This window comes from Idiotropiscis lumnitzeri, chromosome 3 (assembly GCF_059441095.1).
Source record: "Idiotropiscis lumnitzeri isolate Australia: NSW breed Sydney's pygmy pipehorse chromosome 3, RoL_Ilum_1.0, whole genome shotgun sequence".
Lineage (NCBI taxonomy): Eukaryota > Metazoa > Chordata > Actinopteri > Syngnathiformes > Syngnathidae > Idiotropiscis > Idiotropiscis lumnitzeri.
In genome coordinates, this window is record NC_142393.1 from 20,722,179 (window position 1) to 20,740,442 (window position 18,264).

Consider the following 18,264-nt stretch of genomic DNA (forward strand, 5'->3'; position numbering starts at 1 on the left):
AATCCAAGTTTACCAACTTTGGAAAGATACCTTTTATCCACCTCTGTCCATCGTTTATTAAAGCATTCGAAAATGACTGTATCGTGACTTTTATCTTGTTTTAAGAAAACCCTCTCTAGAGAATTTTACAAATAAGTCAAATTGCATTCAACGAATGTTATTTTTATTCATAGTTTTTTTTTTATTTAAACTTTTACAAGGTATGTGCAAATGCGCACTTTTTTCAGGAGAGCTTGCCCCCAAAAATGTCTGCGCATGACACTCCCAATAAGATGAATAATATAACGTTATTTATTTATCTTTTTATCCATAAGAGAATAGTCGTTAAACCCCATACAATACATGTTCAAAACAACTGGAAAGATTGGTTTTATTTGTTTAAAAAATGAATACAAATATAAATCTTTCAAAACTGGTCAGAGAATGGGCAATCCCAAAAGAAACATCAGAAGTTAATTTTAAAGAAAAAGATGTGTCGGAGTCTTATATAAAACGTTGGGAAAACAACAACAACAAAATACGACATTCTTTGAAGAAGATGCCCCGCTTCCAGGTGACTCCGGAACATATTGAACGTTTTCCTCCAGGTTTTGTCGCCGAGCCTCGCGCAGTGCATTCTGGGTCGTAGTCCGACAGTGAAGCCGAGCCAAATATGGCTGCTAACCTCAGGCAGCGGAAAGAGCCCTCAAATGCAAGCTTATGAATGAAGTTTTTAAGTGTAAATCCCTCTCGCCAAACGCAACGGTCACTCCGATCCACCCGTTGATGACTTAACACGTTCGCTCGCCGCAACTGAGTTACAAACAAGTGAGGTTACAGTCGCGTATGAATTCCGACGAGAAGGAGGACTGTGAGTGTGCGCCACCACAGGCCGACATTAGCCCAGAAGGAGGAGCTGACAGGTGGGTACGCGACAAGGAAAGAGCCGGGGATGCCGGGAGAGCTAGCTGGCTCTCTTCTCAGCCGCTCCTGTGACGCTTTACGCCCCATTGCACAATAGTGTCGAACATAGTACCTTTGTGAATACATTCCCTTATGGTTTTAATAAACGAACAATTTAAAAAATGAATTATTTTAAGTCGGTACAGTACTGTATTAGCCTGCTACATTAGCTTACATAGGCACTCCAATATCATTTCTTTCTGTGTCCCATTGGCCGTTTAATAATTTACAATTTTTCTGCTTAATGTATTTTTAATAGAGGGTTACATGTCATTGGGATCCAACAAACACAACTTTATATATTTGTCAAATGTTAACGTTAGCTGACTGCCGCTGTGCATCTTCTCGAGTGTGGATCTCTCGTGCTTTCTCGCTGCATGCAAGGCTATGATCGTGTAGTATCTTAATTTCAAACCTAATGTGCACGCATTAACTCACTCATATAACCACAGTGATTGTTGTATTTATAACGTTATTGTTTTATGCATTAGACAATACGACGAGCCTGAAGTAGAAAACCCAGAAGCAAGCCGAATGTAAGTGGTTTTCCAAACACTTCACTCTTGTGTACATTTAATTGGTGGGAATCTCTATTCTGATGTCATACAATAACGTCAAAGTGATTGACGGATTCATAATAATGCCAATAATCTAGATGCTATTGTGGTTATGGTTGTTGTGTTGGGTGAGTAAAACAGCTTGCAATTAATGTGCAGAAATAGTGAATATTTTAGTATGTGGGTAGCATGCCTTCTTCACAATTAAAAAATAATTGGTTTAAATATAATCTCTGTTCTTCCAGTTTGGAGTTTACATGATCTCCTTGTACTTGTATGTTTTCTCAATGCACTTTCTCCTACATTACAATAATGTTCCTCTAAAATTGAAAGACTTAATTGTCCAAAAGTGTGAATGTGGCTGTAAGTGGCGGTTTGTCTTTATGGTGAACAACTAATACAGAGTATACCTTAACTCTTGCCCAAAGTCCGCTGAGGCTCCAGCTCATCCGTTACCCCCGTGGGGATAAATGCTATACAAAATCAAGGGATGGGTTGTTTGTATATATTCGTGCTCTGATACATGTTATTTTCCTAAAAACTAAAATTTTACTTTGTCTCCCTTTTGACAATGCCACATTAGCTGGCTGGCATCAGTACAGGTTTTTAGTAAAAAGTTGGCCAATGCTCATGAATGTGAAAAGTTAATAACAAACATCAGGTTAACATCCTGTCTTGGAACACATGGCTGATCATTTTAACATACAGCAAGATTTGCATGGGTCGAGTACAAAACTCTGGATAGTAAGGTTTGTGCTAGAATAATGTGGTCATCTGAGCTGACCCGCCTCTAGAAGATTACATTTTTCAAAACACTTTCTGCTTGTAAATCCGAGATTCCCCAAGGAAGATGAAAATGTACGACTATAAATATGTAAGTTAGCAGCGCTAGTCACCAATGTAGCATCAACAAACTAACAGTTTTCTAACTATGATAAAGATTACCTAACATTGGTCATTTGAATTTTAAATGTACCTTCGTGATCTGGAAGATAACTTGACATGTACAGCTGGAAGCGTTGTCCTTACTGGCGGCTAACTTGGATGAATTTGGTTTTATGATACATGAGTCAGCAAAATTTTCAGAATGACTTTAAAGTGATTTTGTAAGAAATGTCTTTTTTCTTGGGTGTGTTGAAGTGAAAAAAAACTGGCTGAGTTCATACAACCAAAGTGCATGGTGTAAATGCATTTGCATACAATGTGACATTGGATGTGCTTCATGCTCTTATAATACCCTATATCTTGTGCCTGTTTTTATTCCTTGTTCTTTTGCGCAGGAAGCGAGCAGCTGCCAAGCATCTAATAGAGCGCTATTACCACCAGTTAACGGAGGGCTGTGGGAATGAATCGTGCTCCAACTCATGGTGTGCCTCGTCTTCCGGCTTCCGCCGTATGGACAACAATGCGGCAGCTGTCAAAGCCCTCGAACTCTACAAGGTCAATGCCAAACTCTGTGACCCCCACCCCTCAAAGAAAGGTACAGCGTCGGTCTACCTGGAGAACTCACCGTGTAGCAATACCAAGATGAACCATAAGGATGTCCACTCTGTTCGGGACAATTTCAAAGGTCAGTGAAAATCAAACAAAAGTTTAGAATTAAAGTACGTCTTCCGATGAATATTTGTGCCTTTCCGTTTTGCATGTCTTTAAGCAACAACCCAAACAATTTGAGAAGTGGTGGAGGGACCCATTAAATGTTGGCGCACTGAATGCCTTTGTCATTATAGAACACTTACAGAAGTGCTTTGAGATAGAAGGGACTCGACTTTGAAATTCTTCGGGATACAAGCTGTCTTTTGGATGATTCTGTTTGCTTTGATTGCGAGCGCAGACAGGAGGGTCCAGTGCTGTATGGTGAGCGTAACCCACCTCACAAAAAGAAACACTTTTGGAAAACATTTGACAATTCTTCAAAAGAAGAGGCTTCAAGCTTTTTACTGTCTCTCCCAGTTGAAGTTTACCGTCAAATTACAACAGAAAGCGTTACACCTTGTCTTTAAAACAACCCCATAATTTAGCCTTTCAGTCCACTAGCTTAGGGCTAATGCTAATTAGGATCCATCTTGGAACGCTGTAACATTTTAAGCAATCGACGGAACACTAATGCTGCAGCAATACATGTTGATAAACAATATATGTACTCGCAGTTGTAAATTTTTTTGTCCTCTAGATGAAGAAGTGCCACTTGATGAGCTCAGAGGAGTTGAGACGTCTCAAAGAACAGTAGTCAAGTCAAGTCAAGTCAATTTTATTTGTATAGCCCTTAATCACAGACAGTCTCAAAGGGCTTTACATAGCCACAATCGACATCCCCGATCTTAACCCCCAGGAGGGCAAGGAAAAACTCACAAAACCTCATTAGGGGAAAAGTGAGAAACCTTGAGAAGGGAACACAGATGGGGGAATCCCCCTTCCAGGATGACCAGGCTGCAATGGATGCCAACTGGGCAACATTTGACACATACAATGATGCTATGCAATAATAGATGAGATAATATAAGAGTCAATTGAATGAAGTGCTGCAGGAAGATGACTTCAGTGGAGTGGGTCCTCATCCAGGGCCGTAATATCCATGGCAGCATATCCGAAGATGAGCCTTCGATCTTGTACCGGTCAGTTGGTGTAAATTCAGTACAGCCACAGTATATTCCTCTTCCTTTTACATCAAAACTGACTCGGCTTTGCTGGCATCTTTCTTACATTCTTATAGAAACAATTCCCATAACTTCTCGCTTACAGGTTTAGTTCTGCTTATGTGCGCCACACTCCAGCAGCGGTCAGTTGCGAGGCCCCGTGGAGGTAACATGAGCAGCAATTTTGCTCTGAGATGAGACGCCAGAGACGTCCAACTAATATGGTATCAAACTGATGAATTTAGCTGTGAAAACTGCGCAAATTACTTTTAATTTTGCCAACAAACGTCAAGCGAGTGAAACCGAAAGTAAAACTACCTACTGTATAGTCTGTCTGTCCGTTTTGCTCCAGTGACTCAGGTGCACTTGGGAGCAGAGGCTTCCACATAGTACGCTAAATAGAACTGCGTTCACTGAGTAACTGAGTACTTATTTTAAAGTGTTAAATAAGTTAAATTTATTGATTTTGTAATGCAGAATTGCACATCATAGGCACCAGAACTGGAGGTCCTGTGTTACATCAAGAATAATTCACCACTATCATTGAAATTCTGCCTTGACCTTTGTCTGTTCTGTCTTTTAATTGCCATTTTAGTTTTGGATTTAATCTTGGCGTCCTTTATTCCACAGATGTGAATTACCTGACAGAGGAGAAAGTGTATGAGATCTTGGATATCTGCGGTGAAAACGAGGATTACTCGCCGCTCATCAGAGTAATCGGACGAGTGTTCTCTAGCGCCGAGGTCCTGGTGCAGAGCTTCAGACGGTCGAATGCTCACACCAAGGAGGAGCTCAAGTCCCTTCAAGAAAAGGACGAGGACAAAGATGAGGACGAAAAGGAGGCTGCAGCCTGCTCGACCACAGCCATGGAAGAGGACTCCTCGACCTCTTCGTCGTCGCGGCTCGGAGAGGGGTCATCCGGAGAGAACGCTGTCCAAAAGCTGGGTCCCGACGAGGTGACGGTAGACATTGAAGCGGTGCGCCGGGTGTACGAGCGCCTGCTGTCCAATGAGAAGATAGAAGCTGCTTTCTTGAACGCACTGGTCTACCTCTCACCCAACGTAGAGTGTGACTTAACGTACCATAATGTTTATTCCCGTGACCCAAATTACCTGAACCTCTTTGTTATAGTGATGGAGAACAGCAACCTCCATAGCCCAGAGTACTTAGAAATCGCCCTCCCACAGTTTTGCAAGGCCATGAGCAAACTCCCGCTGTCCGCTCAGGCCAAACTGTCGCGACTGTGGGCACACTACAGCGCCGAGCACATTCGGCGCATGGTGGAGACCTTCCAGCAGCTCATAACCTACAAAGTGATCAGCAACGAGTTCAACAGCCGCAACCTGGTGAACGACGACGACTCCGTGGTGGCGGCCACCAAGTGCTTGAAGATCGTCTACTATGCAAATGTGCTAGGCGGCGACCTTGATACGGAGCACAACGAGGATGAGGACGAGGAGCCCATCCCGGAGTCGAGCGAGCTCACCCTCCAGGAGCTGCTGGGCGAGGAGAGACGGAACAAGAAGGGCCCTCGGGTGGACCCGCTTGAGACAGAGTTGGGCATCCGTACCAACGACTGTCGGCGGCCGCTCATCCCCTTTGAAGAATTTGTCAACGAGCCTCTGAACGAGGTGCTAGAGATGGACAAGGACTACACTTCCTTTAAGGTTGAAACTGAAAACAAGTTCTCCTTCATGACCTGTCCCTTCATCCTTAATGCTGTCACCAAGAATCTGGGCCTGTATTACGACAACCGCATCCGCATGTACAGCGAGCGACGCATTACCGTGCTGTACAGTTTAGTGCAGGGTCAGCAACTTAATCCGTACCTGAGGCTGAAAGTCCGTCGGGACCACATCATTGATGATGCTCTGGTCAGGGTACGTGTGGCTCAGTCCTGTGCTTTCATAGATGAGACCATATTGATAACTGAAGAAATGTACTTCTAAACAGCTGGAAATGATCGCAATGGAGAATCCTGCAGACTTGAAGAAGCAGCTGTATGTGGAGTTCGAAGGGGAGCAAGGTGTCGATGAAGGAGGTGTTTCCAAAGAGTTCTTTCAGCTGGTGGTTGAGGAGATCTTCAACCCGGATATTGGTAAGACAACCCAGCCTTAATGAAACGTCACTCAAACCCAAGTCGTACAGTTCGGTGTTGGGAATCATCATTCAATTTGGAACAGAAATTTTTGCAGATGGGTATTCTGGTCAAAATTCCGTTTTTTGAAACATTCAGAATAACCTGTTTACGTGCGTAAGCAGACAGGGTTACTCCCGCTTTTGAGTATCCCAATTTAAACAGTGATGCACAAACAACGTAGTAGATGCCATTCCCGCTTGTTACCGTTGTTAACATTTTGTGTGGGGGGTACATCTTGTAACGTTGGAATCATAAGACTCAATTCTTTACATTTGTGTACAAGTCTTGACAAGTTTTATTACTTTCACTGTGGGAATCAAACTGAACAGAACTACGCTGCTGAGTGGAAATCCAGTCTTGGGTATTAATGCAACAAGTGTTGTTTTCCTCTGGCAGGCATGTTCACATATGATGAACTCACCAAACTCTTTTGGTTCAACCCTTCGTCATTTGAAAACGAGGGCCAGTACACGCTGATCGGCATAGTTCTTGGCCTTGCCATCTACAACAACTGCATCCTGGATGTCCACTTTCCAATGGTGGTCTACAGGAAGTTGATGGGCAAGAAAGGAACCTTCAGGGACCTTGCCGATGCCAACCCTGTAAGTGTCCAGTTGTCAGTGATTCAAGATGACTTTTTTTATTATTTATCATTGGACTTGTGCTCGACAGATTCTGCACCAGAGCCTGAAGGAGCTTCTGGAGTATGTTGGCAGCGTGGAGGAGGACATGATGATCACGTTCCAGATTTCTCAAACAGACCTCTTTGGGAACCCACTCATGTATGATTTAAGGGAAAACGGGGATAAAATTCCAGTGACGAATGAAAACCGAAAGGTGAGCCGCGCCCACCGTCTGGTAACGTTGGAATCATAAGACACAATTCTTTACATTGGTGAATGTGTGCAGGAGTTTGTTGCTCAGTATGCAGAATACATGCTGAACAAAAGTGTGGAGAAGCAGTTCAAAGCGTTCAGGAGAGGTTTCCACATGGTCACCAACGAGTCGCCACTCAAGTACCTCTTCAGGCCTGAGGAAATTGAGCTACTGATTTGCGGGAGCAGGGTGAGCTCACGTACTGTATATTGTACATCTACGACCACTTGATTAGGCACACCTACACCATATTGATGCATGATCGATAATGTGCAATTGCATGTTTGCTTGTACTTTGATGTTGTTTCACAGCATCAAACGACAGGTGGTGGTGTAATGTTTAGCAGCAAAAGAGGCGCACATTCGGAAAAAAAAGTTGTACCTTTGAATAAATGTGTGAAGGTGTACCTATGGAGGTGAGTGCATATCAATGACCGGTCAGTCAGCTCAAATACCTGTTTTGTTTATTGTCCAGAATTTAGACTTCTTGGCACTAGAAGACACAACGGAATACGATGGAGGCTATAACCGAGATTCTCGTATAATCAAGTAAGCTCAATCAACATCTGAAGTGGGTTCCATTCATACTGATTTATTCATTTGCAAAAGATTTTGCAAATGTAAAAATGTGTGTGCTGTGTGAGATGACCAACCCAGCAATTTTTGACCCCCTTTTTTTGGGTGGTCCTTTTAGGGAGTTCTGGGAGACATTGCACTCTTTTGGCGAGGAACAGAAGCGCCTCTTCCTTCAGTTCACCACAGGCACTGACAGGGCACCCGTTGGGGGGCTCGGCAAACTAAAGATGATTATTGCCAAGAACGGGCCAGACACAGATCGGTGAGCGCTATATTCCTGCTTCAATGGAAAGCTGTTTGAGCATTTATTAAGGTCCATGCAGAACATAATTAACGCTGATTGATGTTGAACGGCAATGCGAACTAAAACTTAAAAGGCTATGCAATCATTACGTCTGCCTCGAATTAAAATCAAAGGTTTATTTTATGACCCACTGCACATGAAAAAGAACAAAATACCTGTTATAAAGTGATCAGAGCTTCTCATTTGTATTTTTTGATGATCTCAATCTCCAGTCTCGTTGTACACTGAGTACAATGACAATAAAGCGCATTCTGATTCTGTAAAGTGGTCATGTTGAAGATTTGACAGCTGTCATGCTCGTCTTCATGCAATCACTGCTGCAATCAGAATTAGCGAATAGTTTGCCTCTGTTATGCAACTCATTTGACCTCATGCCCTCTAACATGGAACCCTTTGCACACGACACACAAACGTGACGTCAAATGGTTGGGCGCTATCTTACAGTGGTGATACCTTGAGATACAAATACCCGATTTCCCTGTTTTTTCAAGATAAGAGCCGTTGTCCAGATGTAATTATTTTTTTGGTTTGACTTGGAAGCAAAAATCTGAAATATGAGCGATATATGGTGGAAGTGAACTCAATTCGCAATTCTTCAAAAAACAGACTTCAAGATTGCAAATCCAAGTTGAAGAGAATTACACATGCATTTAACCAACCCACGTAATTTTGTATTAAATTCCATTAGCTTGATGCTAACAAACAATGCAAAACGGCATGTACGGGCTATCTAATCGCATTGGTCGTGCTGTGTTAGAATCCATTATTCAATGGCTATTTGAACACTAACAGTGGAGCTACTCATGTACAGTTAATCCAAAAATTTTCAAGGCATTTTGCACAGATATCTCTTCCTGTCAAAACTAACTCAATTATAACACCGTTCCAAACTTTCCCATCTTAACTTGCCATGGAAATTTAACAGAAGTTTTTCGTCCTTTTACAATCCTATATAGATGTGGTAGTGTGCTGAATTGTCTTATCAGTGAGGACAGAGCATACTTGTGTATGGACCTTAAGATGGGTATCGAGGAAATGGAATAAATGCAAATAAATGACTTGCCATACGCTACCAGCTCCTGATGATATTCATTTCCCCTCTCCCCTCACCAGGTTACCAACATCTCACACTTGCTTTAATGTGCTGCTGCTGCCCGAGTACAGCAGCAAGGAGAAGCTGAGGGAGCGATTGCTGAAAGCCATCACATATGCCAAAGGGTTTGGCATGCTCTGAGCCCCACCACCCACCCCATACCGGCACAATACCACTCTTACACCACCTGCTCCAAACGCACTGCAAATAGACTTCTTCCCAACCCATCTAACGTTGCCCTTTTTTTAAAAGAAAAATACAATAAAAAAAATCCGAAGCAATGTAAGCGACAGCAGGAGGAAATAAATACTTCTATTGTGCCTGCATAGTCAAACGATGTAATCTTTCAGTGTAAGCACAGCGATGTCCTGATCAAAGTACCCACACCCACTTGACATGGGTGTGCTGCTGCCTCCCCGCTTACCTTATTATGTACAGAGAGTTTGATTTTTCTATTTATTTTAGGTTTAACATGGGTCCCCCCCCCATCCGACAGTGAAACAAAGGTTATTAATCTCTGAAAATGGGACAAACATGTTGCTATCATCCAGGATTATTGAAAAGAAAGGTGACCAGTAGAACATCGTAGAAAGTAAAAAAAAATAATAACAATAAAAAAAAAATAGTAGCCTTTCCTGGATTGTGAATTTACCCGTTGTGGGACTAATAAAGGCGTATTCCATTCTTATTCTTGCCCTTCTTAAAAAACAAAAAAAACTAAACAAAAAAAAAAGATTGCACTCTCAAAGGCCCCAACGCCCCCATCCCAAATCCCCCCCACCCTCACTGTTGTCATTCTTTTTGTGGGGATGGGGCGCTGATCAGACTGAGGTCTTGTCAGAGCTGTGTAAGTGCACTTAGACTTTTTTTCCAGAATGTTTTTTTTTTGGGGCCGCAGGTCACCACGATTGTCTGAAGCATTTTTTAGTTTACCATGTCTTCCTGTGTTGACAATACTAATGAAATAAAAACAAACAAACAGTATTTATATATCAGCACGCTTGAGACTATGACGTTCACCGGTGTGTATATAATGCAGTTGCTGATTGGCTGAAATCCAGAAGGCACTTTATTTGGTCCATTTTTGCCGTAAATATATTGCATGGACAAGTGTTTCAGAAATTCTGGCCGTTTCACCCACTGGAAATTAAAATAAACTAGTTTGCTGTTATGACAGCTTCCACTCCTGTGCCATTGAGGGCCTGATTTGCTATCACTATTTTAGTTTGTCTCTGTAGGGCAGTCAAAGTATTCCACGTCAAATCCATCCAACCAAGGGGCCTTACCCAAATTGTTCTTGGAAAGCTTAGAAGATGTATCTGCATAATGAAGTATAATTCATTATGGAGGGTGTTTAACTCAAACATTGCCTGATTGATAGATGAATTAAAAGCTGTGCCCCACTATTTTTGTCTTGTCAGTGTGTGTATATACAGTATATAGTGGATAGTCTACACACCCCTGTTCAATTGCTAAAACAAAAAAAGAGACCAAGATAAATTACACCTAAACTTACTCACCACTAATGTGATCCATCCCCTCCTATAAATTGGGGCTCTGGCTGTTCTCAGAATTAAACTAATCACATTTAAACTCGTTAAGTGTTGGTCAGCACATACCTGCTACCATTTAAAGTGCCTCCGATTAACTCCTAATAAAGTTCCGATATTCGAGTCAGATTTTTCTGAATTTTTTGTTCCAGATTACAGCAGCGAGCTTGTCACCCTTGTTACGCAGTTTTTACACTGCATTTAGCTGGATGCAGCATTCCGTCGTCAATTTCGTCCAACCCAATTTGTGGATGTGGTGAGTGGAAGGGACCGGAATGGGGTGTTGCTCGGCAGCAGAGAGCAACGCGTCAACAAGACTTCTGCTGTGACGGCAAGGTGCTTTGGATTGCAGTATGTTCTATTCAAGAACGGCGCAGCGGGAAGTCAAGACATTCTGGGTTGCTGCGCTACTCCTGCTGAGCTAGTGCAGTGTGGAAATGGTTTAAATGTGATGAAAAGATGAGAATGAATACTGGTCAGGGATGCTGCCATGACACTGACAAAACTGAATGGGGCGTGTGGGTTTCTTTGTGTATATTATATATTGGTGTGTGTGTGTATATATAGAGATTAATTTTTTTAATCTAATCGCAAAAAAATTTAATCGCTATATATACATATGTATATATATATGGATATATACAGATATGTACATAGTTTGTGTATGGTGTTATGTTAAAGAACATGCTCAAGCATGAGGTCTCGAAACATCCATAATTTCTCAAATTAAGTTCCATATTAAGAATGAACAGCCTTTATTGTCAACATGAGCCATTTGTGGGAGCAACAGTCTATCTGCAGAGTCGTTGCTAAGTGAAAGTACACCTAAACTCATGCTATTCATCAATTACTTTGATGGTTCGGACTTGGTTTGTCAAATTACTGAGCCGTTGTTTGAGCTTGCGCTGGGATGATTCATGGTGTTCCGTTAACTTCTTCAGTTTTAGTGTCATAATTTCCAAGCTAGCCTCAACCGCATTCACTTTTACTTCAAAGTCTTTGGCGTCGGTAGCAGTGACAAGCGACTCGTCGATGAGGTTGTCTTTCATCAGGATGGCCCGCCCCTTGTCTTCCAGCGCATTCTTAGCATCCGGGTACTCTGTGAGCGCCTCCATCAGGTCATCCTTGGATAAGGCAAACAGGTCAGAGTAACCTACGCTTCGTATGTTGGCCGTTCTTCGATTCCCCGCCTTACTTCCCTTGATGCCCAAAATGCTGATTTCTCCAAAGTAAGCCCCATCACTGAGTACCACAAACTGTGTGACCCCATCATCAGCCACCACCGCTAACTTCCCTTCTTTGATGATATACATTTCCCTCCCGATATCCCCCTTCTTACAGATGTAGTCGCCAGGACTAAAGACTTGGGGTTGAAGTTTTAAGACCAACTCCACAAGCAAACCCGCCTCGCAGTCTTGAAAAATTCGCACTTTCCTCAAGGTTTCCAGATGAACGTTAATGGCGATCTCAGCCTTGAGTTTATCCGGAAGGTTCTTGAGCACCTGCTTCTCGTCACATGTTTTCTCCTCCGTCCACAAGTAATCAAACCACTTGACCACTCGGGCCTCAAGGTCTTTAGAAACCTTTCTGAACTGCATGTACTGCTTGATGGAGTCTATCTTGGACTGGAACTCCACTCGAGCGGCACCCATGTTGGATATCATGGCACCAACATTGCCTACGATCGTAGCAAAGATCAAAACCCCAGTGAGGAAGTCGGCCACGACAAAGAAGTACTCAATATCACGGACTGGTGGTGGTGTTTCCCCAATTGTGGTCAACGTCAGGGTGGACCAATAAAAGCAGTATATGTACTGCCTGGTGAGACGTTGAAATTCTGCATTCTTCATTGCTGGATAGACCCACGTGTCGGAACCAAAGCCCAGAACCTTAGAGATTGCAAAATAGAGGCAAGCATTCCAATGAATGATAATGATGATGTAAAGCACAAGATTACTGATCCGAAATATGTTTGGGAAATTGGTGCGAGTCTCTGTTCGGTCGAAGAATTCGAAGAGACGAGCCAACTTAAAGAGACGATTGAACCTCCACTCGGGATTGTTCATTCCAATTTGGATGAATACAATATCAGTGGGAATCATGGACAAGATGTCCAGTCGAAACTGCCGTGTTTTCATGTACTTTTCCTTCAGGATCTTCTCATCTCGTACGAGCAGTCCTTGCTCCAGGAAACCTATGATGGTCAACAACAAGATTATTGTCTCATGAAGGATTTTATAAACTACAACTGCAGCAGATCAGGCGAGGTCACAAACCCGTTCTGGCTCTCACAAAAGTGTCTGCAAGGTAGAGGACATCCGAGGTGTAGTCCAACACTATCCACAGTATTGTGTTGTTATTCTGCAACTCATTGAAGCAAGCCCTGTCGTGCACCAACATTCACAAAGACTTTCAAAAAGTTTGTCCATTTTAAAATAAAAAAATCAACACTGAATGCAAAAATGTTCAGACCTGGCTACCAGCAAAATCAGATTGTAGAAGACGGGGATGGATATGGTCCATAACCAGTAGTAGTATGTATCTGTGGCAGGGTCCATGATCCACACCTCTTTTCTGAACAAAACAGTAATATCAACTTACATTTTATCTTATTCAAGCTGTTTGATTTAAAAAATAATAATAAAGAATTGCTCTCTGATAATTTAAGTCCAAATATATCTTGGCCAGTCTTCAGTTCATGGAGCAATTGACTTGAAAATGAAGCTTGTAATGTTGCATTCATCTCTAAATTTATTTTAACAATAATTTGAAACCAGACTTTTTCTGTTTTATATAATGACATTAAGAAACCAGTGCTCAACTTACGGTTCTTCCTTCTTCTCATCCTTTTTGTCGTCTTTCTTATCGCCTTTCTTGTCATCTTTCTTGTCGTCTTTCTTGTCATCTTTCTTGTCGTCTTTCTTTTCATCTTTCTTCTCATTTTTGGGTTCTTCTTTCTTGTCATCTTTTTTGCTGAAGAACAAGATGATTGTTAAGCAGCTGCCTAATGACACGGTGACGTTAATACAATATCTCAGGTGACCTCAAGGGGGCACTGTGACATTAGTTACACTCTAAGTACAGTTTAAGGAAAACCATTGCAGTAGTTCACATTAATGGCTGTGGCTTTCTAATAAAGTGTATAGTCTTACCCGTCATTGTTGTTGCAGTTGTTCATGTTCTGTTCAGCCAAAGGCCATTGAAAATAACTACAAGGACAACACATACATTAATTTATTACTTTACATCTTTTGTCACAGATTTTCACATTGACATACTCCCTTTCCTAGTCTGACACCTCCTGTCATTATTTGGTGGCTTGATGTTTCCATGATATAAACTCAAAAATAATTCTTGAATACAGTACCAGCACTGAAATTTAATTAGCTTTGCAGAACTAGATCTCACATAATTATGAACTTAAGTAGATTGTCCAAAAAGAAAAATGAAATTTGGAAACGTAGAATGTTTGTGATCATGTCACATTATATAAATGCTATTTGTTACCTTGTCTGTGGGGATTTGCATTGTTAGCATTAAGCTAAACCTACTTTATAAGGAAAAGCCATGTATTGTTTTCAAGGCAAAATGTGTAATTCTTTAGTTTGTCAATAAAATTGAACTGTGAGTGTCAATAAACAGCTCAGTGCCTTTTTGAAGAAATTTTCCCTACATTGCAAATTGCTTCTAATTGTGAATTGAGTTGAATTGAGTTTATTGTCACAACACCGCACTTGTATCGCCAATTTTTGGTCACGAGTCTACCGACAGCTCTTATCTTGAAAAACACGTTGGGTCAGTTGTATCTCTAGGCACAGCTTTAGTTTTTTAATCTTTCTTAGTGGCAATCCTTGTTTCTGTCAAAATATTCTATAGTTATACAACTCACCTGTCCTTTGTTTTACAGAAGCTCATACTGAACTCTGCAGGTCTGCTTCTCTTCGGACCGGAGTGCATCATTTGAGCCAGCCTTGTGATAGAGAAAAAATAATAATTGCACACAATGATGATAAAGGGCTGTTTGTTTTTTGTTTTTGTTTTTTTTTTTTTGCAGTGTTTTCGTGTCGTTATTACTTGTTGGTCATGCTTTCTGTATGATCGTCACCTCAGTAAGACTTACCTGTAAAGTGGTCCTCTCCCTTCAAAGCAGTTTTGGCTTTGAGGGTCCATCAGCCTAGAGACAGGGTTAAAAAAAAGGGAAACACATTGACTTTGTTTCATGTGTTGTTTCTTGTGTTTCTGTGTAGTGCATTTTGTACAGTCGTTGTGCTGAGAGATTTTGTGGATTTTAAGCCCCTAGCACACTGAGCGCCGAGCAATTGAAAGTGTTTTTGAAGGAAGTGAATGTTGCCTTCATCAAAATTTGTTTATTGTCCCATATGTTTGTAAACCATATTCCAGATATTGTCCAGCACTTTTAATGAGTTTTCTTGTCACTTGGAACAACAACATTTTGATTTTCAAAATTCCTTTGCGACAAGAAAAGTACAGGCAAATGTCTGACAACCATTGATCGAACATTTGCGACCTTGAACGAACCCAGACGAACCCTGCCAACGTCAGCAATATTCGCCCGTCAGTGGGATGGGAAATTTAGGGATGGAAACTCGAAGAACCAAATAGAATGGTCTGTTCCTATTCCCACCATACGTTTTTCTCTGATGTTTGTGATAATGACATCAGAGTGCCTAAGGCAGGCACGTTCAGCTCCGGCCCTCGATGGCCACTGTCGTGTGTGTTTTATGTCTCCCTACTTCAAGTCACCTGATTCCAAAAATCAGCTCATCAGCAAACTCTGAAGAAGCCTGATAACAATCCAGGTCATTTGAATCAGGTGTGTTGGAGTTGGGAGAAAACACACAGCACACACAGCCCTCGAACGCTGGGTTTGGATACCCCAGGCCTCTGGCTCTGCTTGCAAACGTGACATGACTAAACCCAGAAAACAGGTGAGCCATTAGAGTCGTTACCTGAGCCCTTAAGCCTTGTGATGTCATTTTCAGTCAATAGCAAGTGACAAAATGGCCGCCCTCGAGATGGATAACAACTGGTGGATTTGTCTGTTTAATTCATACTCTAATAAACACGTTAATTGTCGTAATATCATTTTTAGACTAGTTGGGGTGTATAGAACATAATATTGTATCGGAAATGTTTGAATTGACTTCCCCTTTAAGACTAAAAACAATTGGAATAGCCAAAGCTAACACGACTAACCACATCTGGTCCGCTCATTCACAGCCAACTTATTTTCATACTCTGACACATGTAGTTACTGGAAGTGTGTCACCTTGTTGTACATTTTGAGCGTTATAGTCTATCAACGACAGTAGATGGGCAAGTTCTAAGTTCCTCTTTAAATTGTCTGATTGGAAGTCAAGATGCGAAAAACTCAGGATTAGCAGTAAATCGACTTCCAGCTTTTAACATCCAGTCAGTGGACCAGTCAAATTCACATGCTGACTAGTTAAGAATTGTTTTGAACATTAATGGACGGTCATACGCATGTCTATACTTATCTATCTTTGAAACATGCAAGTTGATATCGACAGTTATTTTTAGGTTACTTTGTAAGACTCCCATTGGCTGCCATTAAAAATTGCTAATTTTACTTTAAAACCATACATTTAAATATTTTTATATTTGACTAAGCTTATGTTCGCTGAAAACTCTTAATTTGAAAACTAAAAGTTGCCGAGAAGTACTTCCGCTCATCGAGTTACTTGAGAGCGTCAAAATCGCGTGCTGCGCCTACCGACGAGCAAGGGAGCTCTTACAGTTGATAGACAGTTGCGATAGCCAATCAGATCACAAGTTAAGACAGCAAGGCCTTCTCAATGGCCTTAAGTTGAAGGTGATGAACGCGGCTTGTGATTGGATACTCACTCGTGAGGGGGCAGCGCTATGCGGAATCAGCACACCAGAAAGTTGTAACTGGCGACCATTTGAAAATCTAAAATATATTTTTGCTTTTTTTTAAACCACAATGGCCGAAGGACGTAAAAGTGTGGATTAATTGAATGTACACTTGCGAGGCCATTTTCAAGACGGACCTTTCAAAAGAAGCTCGGTCATCCAACACTCTCTGTGTAAGTGTCTTTCTGTATATTATTTGTCCAGCCGTGTTGTCATAAATGATGGAAATATGAGGGGGATTTATTCAAGTCGGACAAAGTACGACTTCACTGAAGGCCTGCGTGTGAAATGCACGGCCCGCCACAGCATTATAGTACTCTAAAATCTCATACTCGCTTGTAGCAAATGAGTTGTCCCTCTGGCGATAGCGCCAGGTGGACACCCATGAGAGAAGAGGACAAGAGGACTTAAAAAAATGATGACAAAAAATAGACTAATTTTTAATCATGAAAACCTTTGACACATTTTTGACAATAAAAACCCATTTTGGAGAGAAAAGACTGAAGGATTTTTCGGTATCCAAAATATACGTTGGAAGTTTAATGCAAAGATGTCAGTCTTTCGCACAGAGTGGAACTATGACTCAAGTTGGCCCGTCACTGGGCTTGGTCTTTCCAATTTTGATCCACATCCCATCAATCAAGGGGGACATCTTAGAGGGAAAAATCATGTGACAATGATGTCATGGCTCGCAAATGTTAAATGCTGCTAATAGCACTTTTGGATATTTTTATTTGTATTTGGAATTGCAATACCATGCTTCTAACATGAATTTAGCTTCTAATGTATTTTTTTTTTTAAACTTTAGGGACAGTGACAGTCTCACACGAATCACGAAATTTCCTTGGAAAATTATTCTATCGCTGCTTACAGCAAATCGAGATACAGGAAGTGAATGTTAAATTTTTGCAAGGTACTTGAGATACAATGAGGTACGACCTTTACAAAAGAAAAATTGTTTAGGTTTAGTCTTGTGAGCTCTGCTCAAATCCTCCTTGCCCAGATTATGGCTCATCATATCTAAAATTAGAATTTGTGTACCCGTTTATCTTTCTAAAATGATTCCAATTTCTTAAAAGCCAGTTTGCAAGTGTCCATAAAATAGTGTGGTTACCTGTACATTAGCGTTAATTTTGAAGGCTCAGCATGCGCTCTGCAGTAATTCCACCTTTGCTCCCCGTCTGAATGATCCCAGTCACATCAAATATGAAGATATGTTACTATCTGCCTATGAACAAAACAGAAAAACACTTCCAAACTGGAGCGATCTTGTCCTGTTGTTGATTAGTCCCTATATGATCATGCACTCTTGTCACTTCCAAGCCAAGGTTGTGGGGGAGGAGGCAGGTGGGAGAGGGAGGAGACTCAAAGAGAACAAGGATCACAATCAGAAGCCACATGGAAACACACTGTTGTTAGGAATAGGTCGACCCTCTCTTCTACCGAAAAGAATGAAAATAAAATGTTTTTTTCCCTTGTTTTTACTTTTATACTGATTTTCACTTCTATTAGACAATCAGCTGCTTTGTCATATTTGGACACTCACCATTTTCCCCAAATTCTTATTTAGGACTATTTCATTATACAGCTGTCATAGTTTTGCAACGAGTCAACTTCAACACGAAAAATCAAATCAACAGTAATGACTTTTGTCAAAGCTGCCTGCTTATTTAT

General features: G+C 41.3%; 2 protein-coding genes across 2 annotated transcripts; one reads left to right on the forward strand and one right to left on the reverse strand.

The window, feature by feature from the left end:
* Positions 1 to 586: 586 nt before the first annotated feature.
* On the forward strand, positions 587 to 10,530 carry LOC148340309 (ubiquitin-protein ligase E3A-like). The gene is made up of 11 exons (XM_088291176.1): positions 587 to 902; positions 1,434 to 1,478; positions 2,780 to 3,069; positions 4,766 to 6,015; positions 6,089 to 6,233; positions 6,672 to 6,877; positions 6,948 to 7,112; positions 7,185 to 7,340; positions 7,627 to 7,700; positions 7,846 to 7,989; positions 9,145 to 10,530. The coding sequence occupies exons 1-11, from the start codon at positions 826 to 828 to the stop codon at positions 9,263 to 9,265; spliced, it is 2,673 nt and encodes an 890-aa protein (XP_088147302.1). The 5' UTR covers positions 587 to 825; the 3' UTR covers positions 9,266 to 10,530.
* Positions 10,531 to 11,400: 870 nt separating this feature from the next.
* On the reverse strand, positions 11,401 to 17,875 carry LOC148340310 (cyclic nucleotide-gated channel alpha-3-like). Its single transcript, XM_088290281.1, has 8 exons — positions 17,705 to 17,875; positions 14,795 to 14,848; positions 14,564 to 14,644; positions 13,827 to 13,883; positions 13,501 to 13,647; positions 13,147 to 13,248; positions 12,951 to 13,057; positions 11,401 to 12,868 (listed from the first exon to the last, which is right to left on the reverse strand). The coding sequence occupies exons 1-8, from the start codon at positions 17,710 to 17,712 to the stop codon at positions 11,511 to 11,513; spliced, it is 1,914 nt and encodes a 637-aa protein (XP_088146407.1). The 5' UTR covers positions 17,713 to 17,875; the 3' UTR covers positions 11,401 to 11,510.
* Between the last annotated feature and the right edge of the window lie 389 nt (positions 17,876 to 18,264).

Excerpts from the sequence above, each read along its gene's own strand:
- LOC148340310 (XM_088290281.1), bottom strand. Across the intron at positions 14,645-14,794 it reads GGGAGAGGACCACTTTACAG|GCTGGCTCAAATGATGCACT; the intron begins GTAAGTCTTACT and ends CTCTATCACAAG. Across the intron at positions 13,058-13,146 it reads CTGATTTTGCTGGTAGCCAG|GGCTTGCTTCAATGAGTTGC; the intron begins GTCTGAACATTT and ends GGTGCACGACAG.
- LOC148340309 (XM_088291176.1), top strand. The coding sequence starts at position 826 with ATGAATTCCGACGAGAAGGAGGACTGTGAGTGTGCGCCACCACAGGCC. Across the intron at positions 6,016-6,088 it reads TTGATGATGCTCTGGTCAGG|CTGGAAATGATCGCAATGGA; the intron begins GTACGTGTGGCT and ends ACTTCTAAACAG. Across the intron at positions 6,878-6,947 it reads ACCTTGCCGATGCCAACCCT|ATTCTGCACCAGAGCCTGAA; the intron begins GTAAGTGTCCAG and ends TGTGCTCGACAG.